This window comes from Mizuhopecten yessoensis, unplaced genomic scaffold, assembly GCF_002113885.1.
Source record: "Mizuhopecten yessoensis strain PY_sf001 unplaced genomic scaffold, ASM211388v2 scaffold10765, whole genome shotgun sequence".
In the NCBI taxonomy this organism is placed as follows: domain Eukaryota; kingdom Metazoa; phylum Mollusca; class Bivalvia; order Pectinida; family Pectinidae; genus Mizuhopecten; species Mizuhopecten yessoensis.
Genome location: NW_018408710.1, coordinates 597,916 through 615,595, shown reverse-complemented (window position 1 = coordinate 615,595; position 17,680 = coordinate 597,916). Strand labels below are relative to the sequence as shown.

The 17,680-nt window shown below is 33.1% G+C and overlaps 2 protein-coding genes across 2 annotated transcripts; one reads left to right on the top strand and one right to left on the bottom strand.

The window, feature by feature from the left end:
* Positions 1-195: 195 nt before the first annotated feature.
* Positions 196-3,373, top strand: LOC110462257. Its single transcript, XM_021516155.1, has 5 exons — positions 196-319; positions 1,495-1,598; positions 2,024-2,067; positions 2,494-2,623; positions 3,121-3,373. Exons 1-5 carry the CDS (start codon positions 279-281, stop codon positions 3,237-3,239), a joined length of 438 nt encoding a protein of 145 aa, XP_021371830.1. The 5' UTR covers positions 196-278; the 3' UTR covers positions 3,240-3,373.
* A 4,188-nt stretch (positions 3,374-7,561) lies between these two features.
* LOC110462225 (1-aminocyclopropane-1-carboxylate synthase-like protein 1) lies at positions 7,562-16,878 on the bottom strand. The gene is made up of 13 exons (XM_021516093.1): positions 16,717-16,878; positions 16,361-16,420; positions 15,255-15,325; positions 14,723-14,792; positions 13,899-13,965; positions 11,855-11,949; positions 11,548-11,622; positions 11,270-11,370; positions 10,790-10,919; positions 10,217-10,358; positions 9,070-9,212; positions 8,772-8,925; positions 7,562-8,035 (listed from the first exon to the last, which is right to left on the bottom strand). Exons 1-13 carry the CDS (start codon positions 16,828-16,830, stop codon positions 7,977-7,979), a joined length of 1,281 nt encoding a protein of 426 aa, XP_021371768.1. The 5' UTR covers positions 16,831-16,878; the 3' UTR covers positions 7,562-7,976.
* Between the last annotated feature and the right edge of the window lie 802 nt (positions 16,879-17,680).

Sequence of the window (17,680 nt, the reverse complement as noted above, 5' to 3'; positions counted from 1 at the left end):
CAGCAATTTTCGTTTGGGTGTTCCTAATAATAAATGACTTGGAACGAGTGTTTGACGACAGAAGTATAGGGTATAGTACAAACGACTAATATTTAATCCAGTGTTTCTGTTTTTCTATTTCCATATGATCTGCAGGGACTTCATGGGATCCGTATGTTATTCAGCAGATTCCACTTTACGACACCAGCTCGGCCGAAGACAGTACACCCTGGATACAAACAGCCACAGGAATCGCCGTTACAACGATATGTGTTCTAGTTGGTGTCATCAGTATCGTTATGGTAACGATCGGTATCGTCAAGTACTACAGGGATACAAGGTAGACTTGACAATCCGCAATTGTTGTTCAATAATTTATAAACCGAGAAGTTATTTAGAGTTATCTCAATTAACTATTTACACGATGATTTCTTAATACAAAACAAATAATATTGCAAAAATGGATATGCAAGCATGTATGTAAATATGTATGTTTGTTACATTTGTAAAAACGAGGGAAGATACTACTTTCATGTTCCGGTCTTTTATTCAATGAATACAGAAAAGACCCTTCAACGTAAAGGAATAAAATATATAATTATCTAATCTCACAAGCAGTTGTACATTACTAGTTGATATATATTTATCACGATTACATATTATCTTAACTGAGAGTTTAACATACATTACATAAATATATTTACTATGAACCACGATATGCAATATCTGGGCATACAAGTCATTACAGCGATATGCTGTTATTATGTTACTTGATGCATATAAATAGTTAATGATAAATACTTAATACTTTTATATATAACATTTACATATACTTAGCGATCAATACATGAGTATTCTGACACCTACCCTGACAATGGGTCAGGGATATTAGTAAGACTTTCGTCTGGACTACCAGGACAATGTATCAACTGAAAATATAATAAACAACTAATAAAGCAATGCTATATATTATAGATCACCTTACGATTCATGAATTATAAGGACAACTGAATTCATTCATAAAACATTACTTATCCGTGATTAAATAGTGGACTTTATATATTTAGATATATAAACGTCGTTAACATACAATTTGATTATAAATGATTCATACTAGATTGCTTAAAACAGAAGTGCTTTAATTGCACGAATATATTTATGTAAGAACCTACCTAAAATCTGTATCAAAACGACAACGTCATTTGTCCGTCTGTCGGCAATGGCTGCCTCTATTTATATCCCGCCAAACAAGGACAAAACTGACCACAACTAAAACGACACAATACCTGAACACATACATCGATGACGTCACACAGGTTAATTGGCCATACATACACAGGTATATATAACATTAGCGGCTCTTGTATACGACGCAAAGGTGTGGTTTCGCACAACTCTATATATACCGAAACAGAACAACTAACGGTAGACGCGGTATTGAAATCAACCCTATTACACATACGTTTCTTAGAGGGGGAAAATACAGAAACACTAAACATCTTTTTGTGTTAACAGAACTGCAGACGCGGCAGCTAGTTCCAACAGTACTAAACCGAGAGCTGAGGTTGAAGAATCAGATGACGTGTATTCCTCAAACAAGCGGCCGCCACCATATTCACGTAAGGTCATTTAAACTTATATGTACGTCCCTCATATTTATTCAATCAGTTATGTTTGCACATTGCTTCCTCCTAATAACCGTTTTACATCAAAGGACTCGCACCACTAAATCATGATCGATCAACGTGAAATAAATAATCATGTTTCTTAACAACAATAACAATATTGAAAACTATCATCCAGCCAGTTATTCCTGCTGTATAGAACACATTGGCATTCAAAGACATACTCGAAAGGGAAAGGAATTTCATGATGGAGATGCAATGGTTTGTCCAATGGCCTTATGACTTTTTATACTAATCAGATACAGTGTAATCTTGTTTTTCCTTAAAATAAAACTAATGTTTTACGACTGGCATATCGTGTCACTGTATCTTGAAAGTGTTTTTCTGCTATTTATTAATCATAACTTTAACTACTTTAGGCCAAGGGCGACGGGCAAAGCTACAAGCAGTGGCGGCAGCGTCGGTAAGTATGTAAATAGCATGCTTTACATCAAAGTCGTCTTACATTGTTGTCTCCACATGATCGGTGGTATTCATAGCAAAATTGTTAGTTTGGTATGGCTTCAGGCACTTCGTGAAGCAACATATTGTCTTGGATTTCGTACATTTAAATTCAATGTATGAAGCAATAAGTACCTAATTCATTTCTGCAGGCATGTTATTGACAAAAAAAGACATGAAGATTTTTTATGTTGAAAACCGTCTAAAAATCTTTTATAAAGAAATATATTGAAAACAATGCAAGTTGTAACGTATTACATTGTTAGTTTATATTTTTTACATAATTGTCTTTCATTTTGTCTATTTTGACATTTTACAATTTGAATGTATTTCAAGCAGAAAAGAAGAAGAAGAATATATCTCATGACCGTGTATATGTATATTGTAGGCATTCAGCAGTAAAGCTCCTGTAAGTACAGCGTTTGTCGTAGAGCCAGGAGGAGATATCAATGCTTGGCAAAAGAAGGGTGATTTTGTTATTACCAATCGTGAATTTGATGGAAGAGCGGTCGACCAAGGTAAAAAATAAATGATTAAAATTTCGTAAAAGGAACAGATTACATTGATGCTGATTGCAAGTGCCTACAGACATTCTCTTTAACTACTGTTCCTATCATTTTTTATCATACAAAAATGTAATAATCCGGATTAATTGTGATTTTTTAAAACTTGCTCGGAAGCAGCACAGGATGTGTATTTTTTTGCAAAGTGGGATGTTATTGATATACATATTGGTTATGTTGGTTGAAAACTAAATATTGTAAAAGAGGAAAAAGAAAGCTCCCAATTATTCGGACACAATAGATGATAAACATAGCACGTTTACAATTCTTTAGACCTGATCACGCAATTTTTATGAAACACTAGCGTGGTTCTTGATGACGATAAACATGATCTATATATACACAGATTCTTTTAGCGGTTTATTTTTATAACCATATTGTTTTCTTTTCTTTTCTTTATTCTACTTTTAAAATTCTAACGGAAACATTTTGTGTGTATTTAATCCATCCAGCCTCTGGCCAAGTCTATGAATATAGCACAAAGACTAATGAACGACAATGGATTAAAACGCCCGACGGAAACCCAGTCAAGGTCGATATAGGAAAGACCGATTATGACATAGATGCGTAACTGTATATATGTATTCCTTATTGCTATTCAGGGTCGTATTCAGGGAAATATCTATGTATGTGATAAGAATCATACTACTGAGACATATTGCACGTTGTAAACAGTTGGAAATTTATCATAAAATTTCCGACGTGTGAATAGCGATTTATTCATTTGTCTGATAAATCAGCCAGGTAAAGGATATTTTTATGTATTTCTAATGTTATGCTTTTCCATATTACTGGTATCTGTAGAAATATTGTAGAAATATATCCTTTTTAAATATTTTTAAGGACATTTTGTTTTTATGTATTATTTAAAGGTATGAAATTCCTGTATTGCCACTTCTTTATCTGGATCTGATATCGCATAATACCGACAAGGTAGCACTGAAGTATTTCGAATATTCGAAAATTATGTGTAGCGTAAACACTATACTCAGTGTTTCATTTTACTAAATTTCAAAATAGAATAAACACTTCGTATTTCTTCTAATGACAATAGTATGTCATCTTTATGCAACAAAGAAAATGGGTCAGTGGTTATATTTATTTATTTATTCATTGTTATTTGGCATTTGGCAACATTTGCATCCTTAAAATGCAAGGGTCAAAGATCAAATCTATTAAAGGCGCCATCTACATATTTGGCTTAAACTCAGATAAATTATCTATATCAAATAACCAATATTAACTATTTAATATTTAACACAAGTTGACCGAGGGCTGGGCAAGAGTATGTCCTCAGCAGAGTACTTCCGGAATATCGACATATCGCTATCATCGAAACACTAACAGTATCAACAGTTATATCATCAAATATGAAGGTATTAAAAAAAATCCCATTTTGAAGTATAAGCGTTGTTTATATACATTTTAATATGCTGTAATCAATAAACAGATTCGGATTGTTCTAATTTAACTGTAACTGACAAATGGCATTACGAGTAAGGTAGATACATGTACATGCACATCATGAGATTTTCATGTGTATTGATATTGACAATCGTGTAAAATTCCCATCATTAGATAACCAAGCAATGGTATCAATAAGTGTGTAAAGGGGGATAACTATAGTTCTGTAATTTTCTGAAAGACACTCAGCCAATGTGAGTTACCCCTTAACAACATACGTTTATGTTTGGTTTAGTAAAAGCTACCTCTCGAAGTTGGATTACCGGACTAGATTCTGTATAAAATATCATAGCAGAATAATTAAAAACTAAATCAGCTAAAAGTTGTTTACAGCATGGCAGATTGGCTGATCTTTAGAAAAGCTTTTTGCCAAATGATGCATGCAAATGACGATAGGATATTATGGTTGATTCTTCATTCTGTCTGAATTTTTTTTATCATCATAGCAGTATTGTTTATCGAACAAATGCTCCATAACCATTATCGATATTTTATTCTCTGTTAAACAGTAATGTAACGGTTACAGGATAAAATTGCTCAATGTGTGTTTACTAAATGCCTTGCAATAATAGTACTATACGTTTAATATATTAATATTCGATTGATATGTAAATATTTATCATAAGAAATTAAAATATTTTTCATTCCATATCTAATTTTTAATACGGGTTCAGAACTTTTTATTTATTTAATCGTTGAATTTATAATGCCAGGACTAGTTAAGCAAAATACAACGTAAGGAGATTTTAACTTCTGTTTATCATTTTACCAAAGTAATGATGCTCCTCGGGTGGTGCCAAATTGTCTATGTAATCTTACTGAACGTTCTTACATTGTTGTTTTGCGACATTAAAATTAGAAAAGGATATTACATGTTCAGACATTGTTGTACCATTGAAATATGGTGTTTGGAATAAAAATAAAGTTAATATTTTTCTACTATGAATTTATCATGATTATTCACACTCAACTGACCAATCAGACAGGTGCATTTGGTGTGAACAAATAACAACCAATGGCCTTTGTTAACTGGGACGTCACCTACGCCCTGGCTCCAGTTCCTCAAAGATTGGTTAACTTTAACCAGTGCTTCGTAAAATAGTCAAATTGATGCAAATAAGAAGCAAGAGGTCTTAGAGCAAAAGAAATTCACAAAACACATAAATCTTATTTGTCTGAACCAATGTATGATAGTGAAATGATAGCAGATGCTCTTGCTTTTGTTGCTTTTATATTTGAAATTTCCCCAACTATTTGTTAAATGTTACATTTGAGCAATTGGGGCCTGATGTTTCCTGGGTTATAAAACGTAAGAAACAGAATATTGTTGATTTCTTGATGAATAACAATTATATTTCTATCTTGGTCAAACACCTTTCAATCGTGATACGCGTCAAAAATCCCATTTTTCTCCCAACTCGTGAAATATAACTGTTCATCAAGAAATAAATATCCTTTATTACTTATATCACGTACATTGTATTACATACGTTATTATGTTACCTAACGTATATTGAGTAGTAGTTTGTTGGCATCCAGAGCTTCACTGTTTGATTTGTATTCTTGTAATCGGGATATAGCTTTAGTTCACACTTATCAGCTGTACACGAACCTAAGGGCATGGTGATGATGTTAAAGCTGATACGTGCATAAGTATTGTTTGTTTTTAATTCATGTGATGTTTGATGTCATTGATTCTTGCAACTATTCTTTCTACATTAAATTATACTTGTTTTATTTATAAACATATACATGAACCTAACCATGTTTTTAATTCATGTGATGTTTGATGTCATTGATTCTTGCAACTATTATTTCTACATTAAAATTATACTTGTTTTATTTATAAACATATACATGAACCTAACCACAGATGTCTTTCAGCTGTTAAGGTCTGTGATACTTGTGACTATCTTCTTAATTGGAAGTAATAAAGTTTGCGTTTTATAGCTCATGTGTTTGATTATATTTAGAGGATTACGAACTCGTTCTTTGTTAATGTAGTTTTGCACGTCATAGAAACTATGGACATACGAGATATTTCGAAGTACACGCATCGCAAAATTGTCTCAAACGACATACAGTGTAAATCACTTGACATCAAAGCGCAAAAGAAAATGCTGGCATGTATTTGTTGAATATATGACACCATTTCTTCGCTCCATATGGCGTCACAGTTGAAGTAACACACGTGGTTCAAATTTAAACTATATGTGTTTTCGTTGAACAGGGCTAAACACCTTCAGCATGTGATAGTACATATGTATCACTTTTAGAATGTATGGGAAGTGGGATACTCTGTCCGTTGAGGTATCTATAATTGGATCTCATATTTAAAGCTACGATTCAATTTACAAACATAAGAATCCGTTTACGAGAAACGAATTTCCTCTAAATCGTAATCCACATATCTATGGAATTTGTATTTAAATTGTGCTTTGGATTTAGAAACACTTTGAAAACAATCTTTGTGTTAACAAGGTTACATGTTTAGAGATTGCGTCATATGAATTAAGACACAAAAACAACAGAAGATAGAATTGTCGTTAAATGGTCATTTATTACTGAAAAGAACAAAGTTGTGACACTACAAGTTCACAATTTGTATTATTAAATATTAGTTATGTTGGATACTACATAGATCAGAAGTGCATTTACTTCTGTTTATATGCAACATCAAAGGTGGGGTACAAATGATATGCAATAATACAAATAATAATCAACAATTAAAATATAAGCTGGCTCAAGACTTACATAAAAATGGGGTTGGGATAAGTGTAGGATTTTAAGGAAACAATGGCTCAAGCACAATTTATTAGTCCAAAACCGTGTGGAGCTCCGCAACAGTATATCTTTTATCGAAGTGATACAGAGGGGACTCTTCCAGAAGTGCGCGCTTCGCTAATTAGTCAAGCTAGGTCCCTTTACCTTAGGGCATGATGGCCTTACCAGTTGATCATGTGTGCGCATTATGCTGATTGATCAAGCTTGACCATAAGGTATGATGACTTTATTAGCCGAAAACGTGCTATTTTTCTCTATGATGAGAGTTTGACCATCCCATTTACATGCGATAATTATAAATAGATAACAGATGGTCAATAGCTGTGTGTTGTTCTAGAATCGGGACATCCCTATCGAATACACAATAGCCAACGTATATGATATACATAACACAGTTTGTAATGATTTACTCCGAGTGACCCGATTATAAATTAAGTTACCATCTTACACATATGTATTTATTTCGTAAAATAAATTAAATTAAAAATACATTGTTTGAATAAATATTTTCATTAAGGAACGGTTCGTTTCTCAGAATTCTTTATTGTATAAACAGTATTTCATTTTCAAAAAATAACAAAAAATCAAATCAAATCAAAAGAAAAGAAAACAAATGATAAAAAAAGAAAAACAAACAAACCTCATTCTGAGAGCTATTATTGTACATATTGTAACACAGGAACAAATATATACTAAGAGTACATATTTATACAAAGTTTATTTCAGAAGCACCGTTTTTTAAAGTGTATTAACCTACACTGGGTTTCACAGAAACAGTGGTTCCGATAGTTGACTTTTATATTTGATGTATCAAAGGATCAGAGTGGTTCTCAGTGTATCATTTTGCATATTGGTTACAAAGTAGTAAATCTAGAGTGATTCTCATTTCAACTGACTTCGATCATATTTTGTAACGGTAAATATTCAATCGCTTAGGTGCAATTCATTTCCCGCAGAAAAAACATCATGTTGTAAATAGATTTTTTCCTTGATGTACTGTTTGAACAGTCAGAGTATTTCTAAATTCATCGGACTAATGATGCATATAAATTCACGGGAACTACAGTGTGCTTTTAGGAATCAACAAGGTTGACAGGACCTTCTCCATCCTCTTCAACCCTAAAATAGAACATGAAAACGTCAAACATCTTCATATTTAATATTTGTATAATTTGTTATGGTACTGTATGAAAATTTAAACGAGATTAGTTATTCTTTTTTCGGAAAGCATCAGTTATTCCTCAAGCGTTTTTTCTGATTAGGTTTTTATCTCACAATGAAAGGCTCAGCACCGATCACTGTCGTATTGTTTCTCATCCTTTCTCAGATATGTGTTAGATTTTCATCTCGTCAGTCATTGACACAGTACCAATCACTGTCGTATTCTTGCTCAGCGTTTCTCAGATATGTGTTAGATTTCCATCTCGCTCGTCATCTTTCCTCTTCATTTGTCTTATGAGTGTGATTTAAACTTTTGCACATTCATTATTTTGGCCTCCAGCATCGTGACAAGAGTTCATGAACTGTTATATCCACATCCGGTGCACTTAATGTGGTTTTTCTTACGTTTTACTACTACACCACGTCAGACTAAAGCATGTGTGTCAAATTAAGATACCGTTGACAACATGGCTTGAAGGGCGAATGCTACGTTAGAGTTCTATGCAATTATCTGACTGGTATCTGGGTTTCGTTAGCTAACAAATGGCACATAGAATAGATTCGTGTAAAATGCAAGTAGTGATAAGGTGTACGGCGTTTTGAATTAAATTACAAATCAATATTGCTATGCAATTTGTAAGGAAATAATTTTGTCATTTTGATAATCTGAATAAACTGTGCACACTAAACTTACCTTCTTTAACGTGATCTTTGTACGTTGTGAAGGTGAGACGAAACCATCCGGGGAAAGGGGAGAACATTTCTTTACCAGGACACAAGTACACTCCACCTTGAAGAAACTTATGGAACAAAGCTAGTTCCTCTTCACTTGTTTTGTGTGGTAGGTACTACAAAAAGTAAAACAACAATAACATATCTAAGTTTCTTATCACATTACACATGTTAAGCTTCGTTATATTTCAGAAATATACGAATCCTATTTAGATTTCTACCATATGCAAACCTTATTTAGTTTACTGATACATACAAACCTTCGTCAGATTCATCCAGATGTAGCTCCCGGCGGTTCCTCGGTAGAATGGTATCCCTATCTTTTCTAAACCATCACTTGCGATTTCAAAATGTTGCCGTTGTCGCTTTTGGTACGTTGGGAAGTAAACCGTGTCTAGCCATTCTGAATAAAAAGCGGCCTAACAGATATCAACAAAACTATTAAAATTACGATGGCCATATGTCAATTGCTCAAAATAGCATTAAACATGCATAAATGAAGATAGAACAAAACATTTAACATGAAAGATATTTATAAAAGATTTCTTTTAGAATTATTTTCTGCATATGGTTCGCTTTAAATGCATGTTAATCTACACATTTAGCAATGTTAGAGAAATTCAGTGATGAAAAGTGCTTCAAAGAAAAGAAAGAAGAAAAATTGTACATATGAATCCATATTGGGAGATTTATAAACAACTTCCGGCTTTCCCCTTTTCCTCTATTTCTATTTGTATTTCGGAGCATTAAGACATTGATTTTCATTCGTTTGGTCTGACGAGCTATATATAGACTAAATGATCATACAGTGCAGAAAAAAGTTACTTTGTTTGGACTTGTGCATCAACTTACAAATTCCTGAAATAGATGACTTCTCGAGATAATAGTATCGCAATCAATGGATCATGGACCACATCGTCAAAACACAATACAAAGACAAAATCGGAACACAAAGTCAGAAAGACAACAAAGGAACAGAGGAGGAACCAAATAAAAAAGAAGAGAGCAAATATCGCTAGAATAAAACCATATCAAAACGACATACTGCTGAAAGGGTAATCTTTTTATATACCACATGTGTCTAACTTTATTATGTTTCCATACAGATCTAGAAAAGTCACCGAAAACCTGATCTGCTTAATACAAATGCTCTTAACCATGACGAACACTTCATTCACATAGATGAAGATAAGCAGATTGATTCATGGTATGCAAGAAGTAGTCTCTCTTTGTAAATAGCGAATGTTTGACTTTGAACATCTAGATAGTGTTTTATTATAAAAAGCATTCATTTTTCTTGAAAGCAATGACGTGGTTATATTCTTTTTTGTAATTCATTTTAAAAGTATAAATATGAAACTGGCTTTAAATTTATTTTTAAAATCTGCGTGTTTTTTTTTAACTTACCAGTGTCAGATATGATGGCATTCAAAATAATTTGAACTGGGGCAGGAATTGAGCAGAACATGGATACTTTTCGGACGTAATCTAGTAGTCGTGTATTTTCACTATATATCATCCCACATCTAAAGCCTGAAAGCGAAAGATCCTGCGCGGAAGAAAATTCATTAACAGGAAAATAAATTCTTAAAACAACATAACATACTTAAAACAACATAACATAACAATACATTAAAAGTGATTTCGTAAACTGTTTTTGGATTTTATTAATAGCTATGAATGATGATGCAGTGAAATTTGTACTATATATACATATTTTCGGTAAAAACAGCTAAAATAGGTGATATTTTAATCTATAGAGCTTATTATGTCATGATAAATATACGTGAATATAACATCAGTATTAATTCCCCCACATACCTCTATGCTTAATAAGATATTATACATATTCTGACCGCCCCTTCATCTAACTGAATTCCTCAACAAATATTATACGATAATACTTAGCTAATATTGAATATTTAAAAAAAAAAACATTAGTTACGAGATTATTTTGACAGAGACTACCTACACACTTACCTTACTGAATCCCCACAGGAAATGAGTACGACTGGGATCCGGAATTTCACACTGTAGAACACTGGTGAATTGCGGTTTGTCGTAACACGACAGAGCATATATTTCGTCGATAACTGCATGGATTTTCTTACTAAATCACAAGATACGAATTGAAAATCACTAAACAAGTGTTAAGGACATTTAAGTCAGATATCAATGTGAAATTGTAAGTCCCAGATTAAAAACTAAAGAACTTGTCTTCATGGGCACACAGTCATAATAGGTGTGAGTTGAGTCAGAATTCACCGTTATCGCAATTGATTAGGAATTCAATCTAACTCTGGCTGACTGGTATTGTTTACTCCTTTTCCTTCTACAGCAAAACAACATCCTCTGTTATTTAAACATCTTGTTCTCATAATTTCACGTTTTATAAAACAAGAAAATGGATAACACATTGAATACTATTGATCAAAGAGTGATCAAGTTTCTATTGAATACCTTGCACAGAAATCAAGCAGACTGAAGATGTCGCCTTTGCTGTAAACCTTTCCTGTTGGATTTTGAGGATTACACAGTATAACCCCTTTCACGGTGAGTCCCTGTTAAAATAGGATGATTTATATCAGAAATGTGGATTAATAACATAATGATATATTATTTTTCATATGTGTGTATGTAGTTAAGGTTATCAGGTATTACATATCAGTCTAACACAATATAACATTTTGAGTTACGTCATCACATGGGTGTTTGATTTGAATCTGCTAATACATTACCTCGTCGACAGCTTTGTTATAATACTCTTCAATAGCACTTATTTGCAACTCGGCGGCATCTCCAGTGCCACATTCCTGAAAAGTAGATAATCAGATCTATTTACGCTCAGGTGTTATTTTTTCATATCCTTTTAACGAGGTTTCCTTACAGGAGACATTAAAATTAAATTAACGGTGTACTTAAAATGTTTTTATTTTCTCCATTGTTTTTTCTGGGGGTTTTCTGTTGTTTTTTTTACTTTACGAAAGGATTGAACTAGTTTTAATATTACCAAGGGTGACCTCATTATTATCAAACAGTTGATACCTTAAACATTGGTACTTTGTAGAAACGAGCGCCGGCTACCTCCTCTATGTCGTTGAGGATACGTCCATAGGTGGGTATTGGGCATAATATGGCATCTACAAATAGTTAAGAAGAATCATGGAAAGAATTACTAATATAAAGAAATCACAACATCATAATTCGTCAAAGCACAATTTCTAGATTAATAACATATCTTAATACTGGGGTTCTTACGTTACATTTTGAACGTAACCTTACAATATTCGTTTATTTGCAAACGAAAAGACACTTGAAATGTCACATTTTCACAACTTAAACAAATACATGATTAAAAGAGATTGATTTTTCTTGTCAAACATACAATACATTTTTAGATAATTTTATCATGCAAACACAACTAAATTCGGTCCTAGTTGTTTTGGCAAGATTCTAAAAACCAACAAGAAACCAAGGAGACAAATCATTTCAACCGTTATCTAATCGTTATGACGCGATTGTTGGGAATGTACGTTGAACGTACTACCACTGTTGACACATGTGACCTTGAATGTTGTTCAGGGTCATTTTATCGAGCGAACTTGATTGGTGTTTATCGCTACAAGATACGTTTCAACTAACATTTTCCTAGACGTCAACTTCCATAACAGGAAGTCATTTTTAAAAATGGTTAAACATATTCATACTCCGAACGTGAATTTGGGCAAAGGTTATATATTTGAAAAAAATTACAAACCTGATAGCACTTATCTCCAGTCAGAAGACCAAACATCATTACTCAAGCCGCAATGGTTCTAGGTATTTATAATAGCTAAATTATAACCGTTGATATTTCATAATATCTCAAGTATAAGAAATGGGTATTAATAACTTTAAATGGACCACCGTTGACATTTAATTATAAGAGGTCTATTGAGCCTGTATAGTCGATTTTAGTGACCTTGAATAATGGTAATTGCTATTCATTTAAACAAACTTAATAATAAATCATACCAGCAATCAGACTTCATGATACATTAGAAGAAAATAGTTTGAAACTTTTAACATATTATATTTGATCTTGTGATCATGGATATGGTCTACATATCACGACTGTATTATTTATGGTGGTTTATTAGTAAAGTCACAAACAGGTTTCCATTTAACGCCAGTTGCCGTGAATAGAGGTGAAAATAATATTAACAAAATTAATAGCTTGTGCCAAAACGTTACAAGTTAAAGATGTATGCTTTAGATCAAACACAATTTTTTCCTGAAAATAACACATTAACACCAGTGAGTTTTGAGTATTGATATTCATTTAAACAAATTCAATTGATGTCAAATGCTGACAAACAAACTTACAACACAGGTTTCGAGAGACAATACCTGATGAAGGCTATGGACAACTTCTATGGTTACCATGATGACCTTGATGAAGGCTATGGACAACGTCAATGGTTGCCATGACGACCTTATTGGAAAAAGATACATTTCCTTTATGCGATACGAATATGAACAGTTTTGCCTACGCTAATCACTGAGCGTTTTGATTTGTTGTCCTTCCTTGGCTCTTACATTGAGAACCTGTTCACCGGTTTACCTAGATCTATATGGTCTGGGTCGTTGGTGAGGCAGAAAATGCTTATCTTCAGTAATACTCAAACCTTATATTCATTATTCCTTTCTAGGTGATCTATGGATAAAATTTCTTTATATTTTGCCAAATTCAAATTACGGATTTGTTCACAGTTCCATCTTCCCTTGTTGTTTCTGAGACAACTGCTCTCCAATCAGCTACGAACGAGGTATTGGTACTCTAGGGTTATATTTCACTAGAAAAGGTCGTTTGAAGATTTATCATATTTAGCTCATGTAACCGAGTGTGTCAATCGAGGTGATATGGATTTAAACTTATTGCATAGCATTGACTGAAAAAATTGTCAAATAGTAATGCTAAAGACGGATGTTAATTGAAAAAGCCGTTTTAAAGACTTGTACAAATTTGACCATTGCAACTTTGACAGTATGTCACGATACATTTGTACGTACATCCTTTAATAATGATTTACTAGTATACGTAACTTACCACCTTCATCGGCGATTGATAGCGCTATTGCATTGAGCACAGCCGTGACTCCATCAAGTAGGACTATCTTGAAGAGTAAAAGTGACTTCATTTTTACATTTAGCAACGAAAGGTTATTTGACATCAATGCTTAAACCCTAGAATAGTAAGAAAGGTATCAATTTAGGCAGGTGAATGATAGCTCAATATACAGGGTATATTCAGAAGGAATAGTACATAAATGCATGTATAACTCCCAAATTAGTAGTAAGTGATGCATAAATACGGTTTAAAACTTTGTCATTGGTTTAAATGAAAAACCCTTTTTGGGGTTGGAGATCTGATTTAAACCTTACACGCATATTGAAATACAAAATTAATATTCAATTAAATGAGTGAGATATCAGTTAGGACATAAAGAAAGGAAGCATTTAGATAAGAGAACTATAAGTGTGCGTACAAATATTAAAAGTAAAAGAAACAATTTTATTTATTTGTTTTTCCAAAACAAATATAAATGTATTTGATATTAGCTAACGTTTCAATTAGAAAATATATTGGCTAACATCAAGATAATTTAAAAACAAACACACGCACACACACAAAACAAACAGAAACATTAGGGAAGGATGAGTTTATGTTTTAGCAAAGGAAATATCAATGTAACTTTAAATTGAGAAATTTGCAGACATATAGTCGAACAATTAAAATATGATGTATCAACGCAAAACTGAATCAGAAAAAAATAATTTGCAACTAACAAAAATCATATTAAAAAAAGATACGAAATATAAACTACATGTACACGTATTTAATTTTTCTTCAAATTTGACAAATGAAAATACTTTTTGTGGATCAAGAGGCTCCGGCAGTCCAAACTTCGTTGCTAAAAACTTGCCAATGTTTTGACGAAGTCTGTAACATGAAAAAGAATAAAACAAATACTGTACATAAATTCAGACCAAAATGTGTTCTATAATATGTTAAAAAATCAACAAAGCACTACTAATGAGAGAAAAAACATGTTTTGACACATTACAAGCGATATCTTATAACTTGTTTTCTGCCAAAAGGAAACATTTTTGAAGTCTGTAGCACAAAACCGGTTTTCATTATAGTAGTGCAGTAAATGTAGCTAAATCGTCGTTTATCAAGACGATCGAGCGTCAAATGGTTTTTGATAATCTGCCCGATGACGTGTGTTTTTTTCCGGGTAGTTCGGTTTCCTCCCAAATTAAGAACCATTGATTTTTTTCATTCGGGCCAACATTAGTGAATAACTTGAAAAAACGTATCTATTAATAGTTGTAAAAAAAGTTCAATTTGCAATTCATGCACACAGTACAGGAATGATATAACGTACAATTATGTACTCACATTTCGAAGCCCGTTAAATTGTAATAGTACAATGATGATTTCTCGGCAATTAAAGGGGCCAATTCCTCCACCTGAAAACAAATATGACAACACCTCGTAATATATCAAGAATATGTATCAAAACATTTTTTTTCTGCTATGTGATCCTTAAATTCTGATAGCAAGATAAGTTGAAAGATATGTCTGAGAACGTTTAAAATATATACCAACAGTGTATAAACAAACTGCCATTAGTGAAAACGAACAGTTATATGAAACTGAATAATATGGTTTTCTGTACCCAAGGGTCTTCCTGATTTAATATACTTTCGTAAAATCATACATATCGTACAAAAATGTAGTTCCTGATGTGTCAATAATATATCGGTTAAATGAACATAAGATGTGTACATCGACTAAATATTGAATATATTTTGCATTATTGGATAGAAGCAATTTTTTTCTGAAACGATATAGTTCAGATTTATTTTTTCCTGAAATGTTTTTTTCCTGATTGCAATTGTTTTAATTCCGATTCTTTTCTTTAGCTATACTAAAATGTGTGTCATCTCTCGACCTCTATCCGGCCAACCCGCCCTTGTCAGCCTAAACATTAAGGCTCTGTTTTGTTGATAAACATTGTAAGAATGTAATAAACAGAACCAGAGCGATGGTAAGAGTTGGTCATCGTTGGTCGATATCAACCAGTATTCGGGACTCCTCTAAAAAGAGTTTGGAACACATCTCGATTTTTTTCATCAGGAAGTGACTACAGAAGACACCGTAAAGGATGCTGTCAATGTTAAATGAAAAGTTCTGAGTCAACGTTTGACTTCGTTTATAGAATGAGAGATATCAACAAAATGAAAAAAAAATCCGATATAATTAAAGAACAATTACACGATTTTAATAACGTGTGAATGCAATTAGCTTATGATGAAATTTCAGCAGGAAAACGATGAAAAAGAGAGAAAAAAGAGAAAAGCACTTATTGAAAATATTTACACACTTTGGCATAGGATATAGTAGTCTAAGTTTAATACAGGATATAATATTGATAAAGATATACAGTTTATAAGGGCATGTTATAGCATTATGTAGGCATCATCAATATAAACTGTATTTACCTTTTTCAGCCATATGTCTTCACATGTTTTGTTTTCAATTGTGCCAAGGTTGACTATGCCCTGAAATTCAAATTCAAATGCAGATTAATAAATATACTTATTATAATATGATCACAAAACTAAAGCAAATACATTCTAATTATGCAACCAACCATTAACGTTTTTCGATTGTGTTATAATTTTTAAAGTTAAGATTAAAGGGATTTTTTGTCTCTCTACTTTTTCGTGATAATACTGATGTATTGTACAAGTATTCAGCTGATTCGTTAAGGCAAAACATCACTTATTTACCCTTTTACAACCCTATAACATCATTATGTTTACACCAAGTCAATACATCATTCACTTATACTTACATTAGGGTGGTCCGTTGGGTCGTATGAATTAGCAGAGACCTCTAGCAAATACCTCACTAAAAACTCCGGAATATCCAAGGCTCTGTTGGCACGTTTAGACAACAATTCAGCCATGCTGGATAGGCGCAGTCTTCGGTCTGATATGACGTCCTCATGAGTGGACTTATCTTTTGTAAGAACGCCCTTATCTGGCAAATGCCTATCTCACTCGCAGGTTACCCACCTTTGTGTTGTACTCTACATGATATTGTTACACATAGCTTGGCAAGTTTATTGTTATAAGTATCAACTGGGTCAACAGTGAAATAAACGACATAGGTAAGTTTCTTGATAGAGCGTAGTGGTGTTGTCGGGGGCGCATAAAGGGAAACTCACAAAACACGCTGCTCAAAACACCGTGGCATATGTCGGGTACCCAAGCTTGTGGGTACAACGGGTGCATTTAGGGATCCCTGTACCACTACCAAAAATGAAACTATGCATTCGAAACTTATTTTTTCGGCATAACTATAGCTCTCATGAATCATTTTCGTAAAAAACAAAATGTACCTCTTGTTCGATTTTAAGAAAACATAATGAGGATGAAATAAACAAAATCTAATCAACGAACGTGTTCTGAGTGTGAATATTCTGCGGGGCAAGACCGGGGTTCGAACCCGAGAATTCAGATTGTTATACCAATACCGAAACATATTAAGCTACCTGGACAATGGAACTGTCCGAGCCCAAATTGGCCACAATTATATTCAAAAGGGGGTTGATGTTAGTGTGTTAGTATGGTGCCTGGTAAGAAATGGTGGATGAAGCTGTGTTGAAAAAACGTAAATAATTTTGGAGGTAATTATTGGGAAACAACACAACACTATTAAGCGTTATGATAAGTGTAACGATTCTGAGTCTACGATCATTAACTTCCCGTTTCTTGATTGTAACATTTCTGCTATCACACTTCATTTTGTATTCT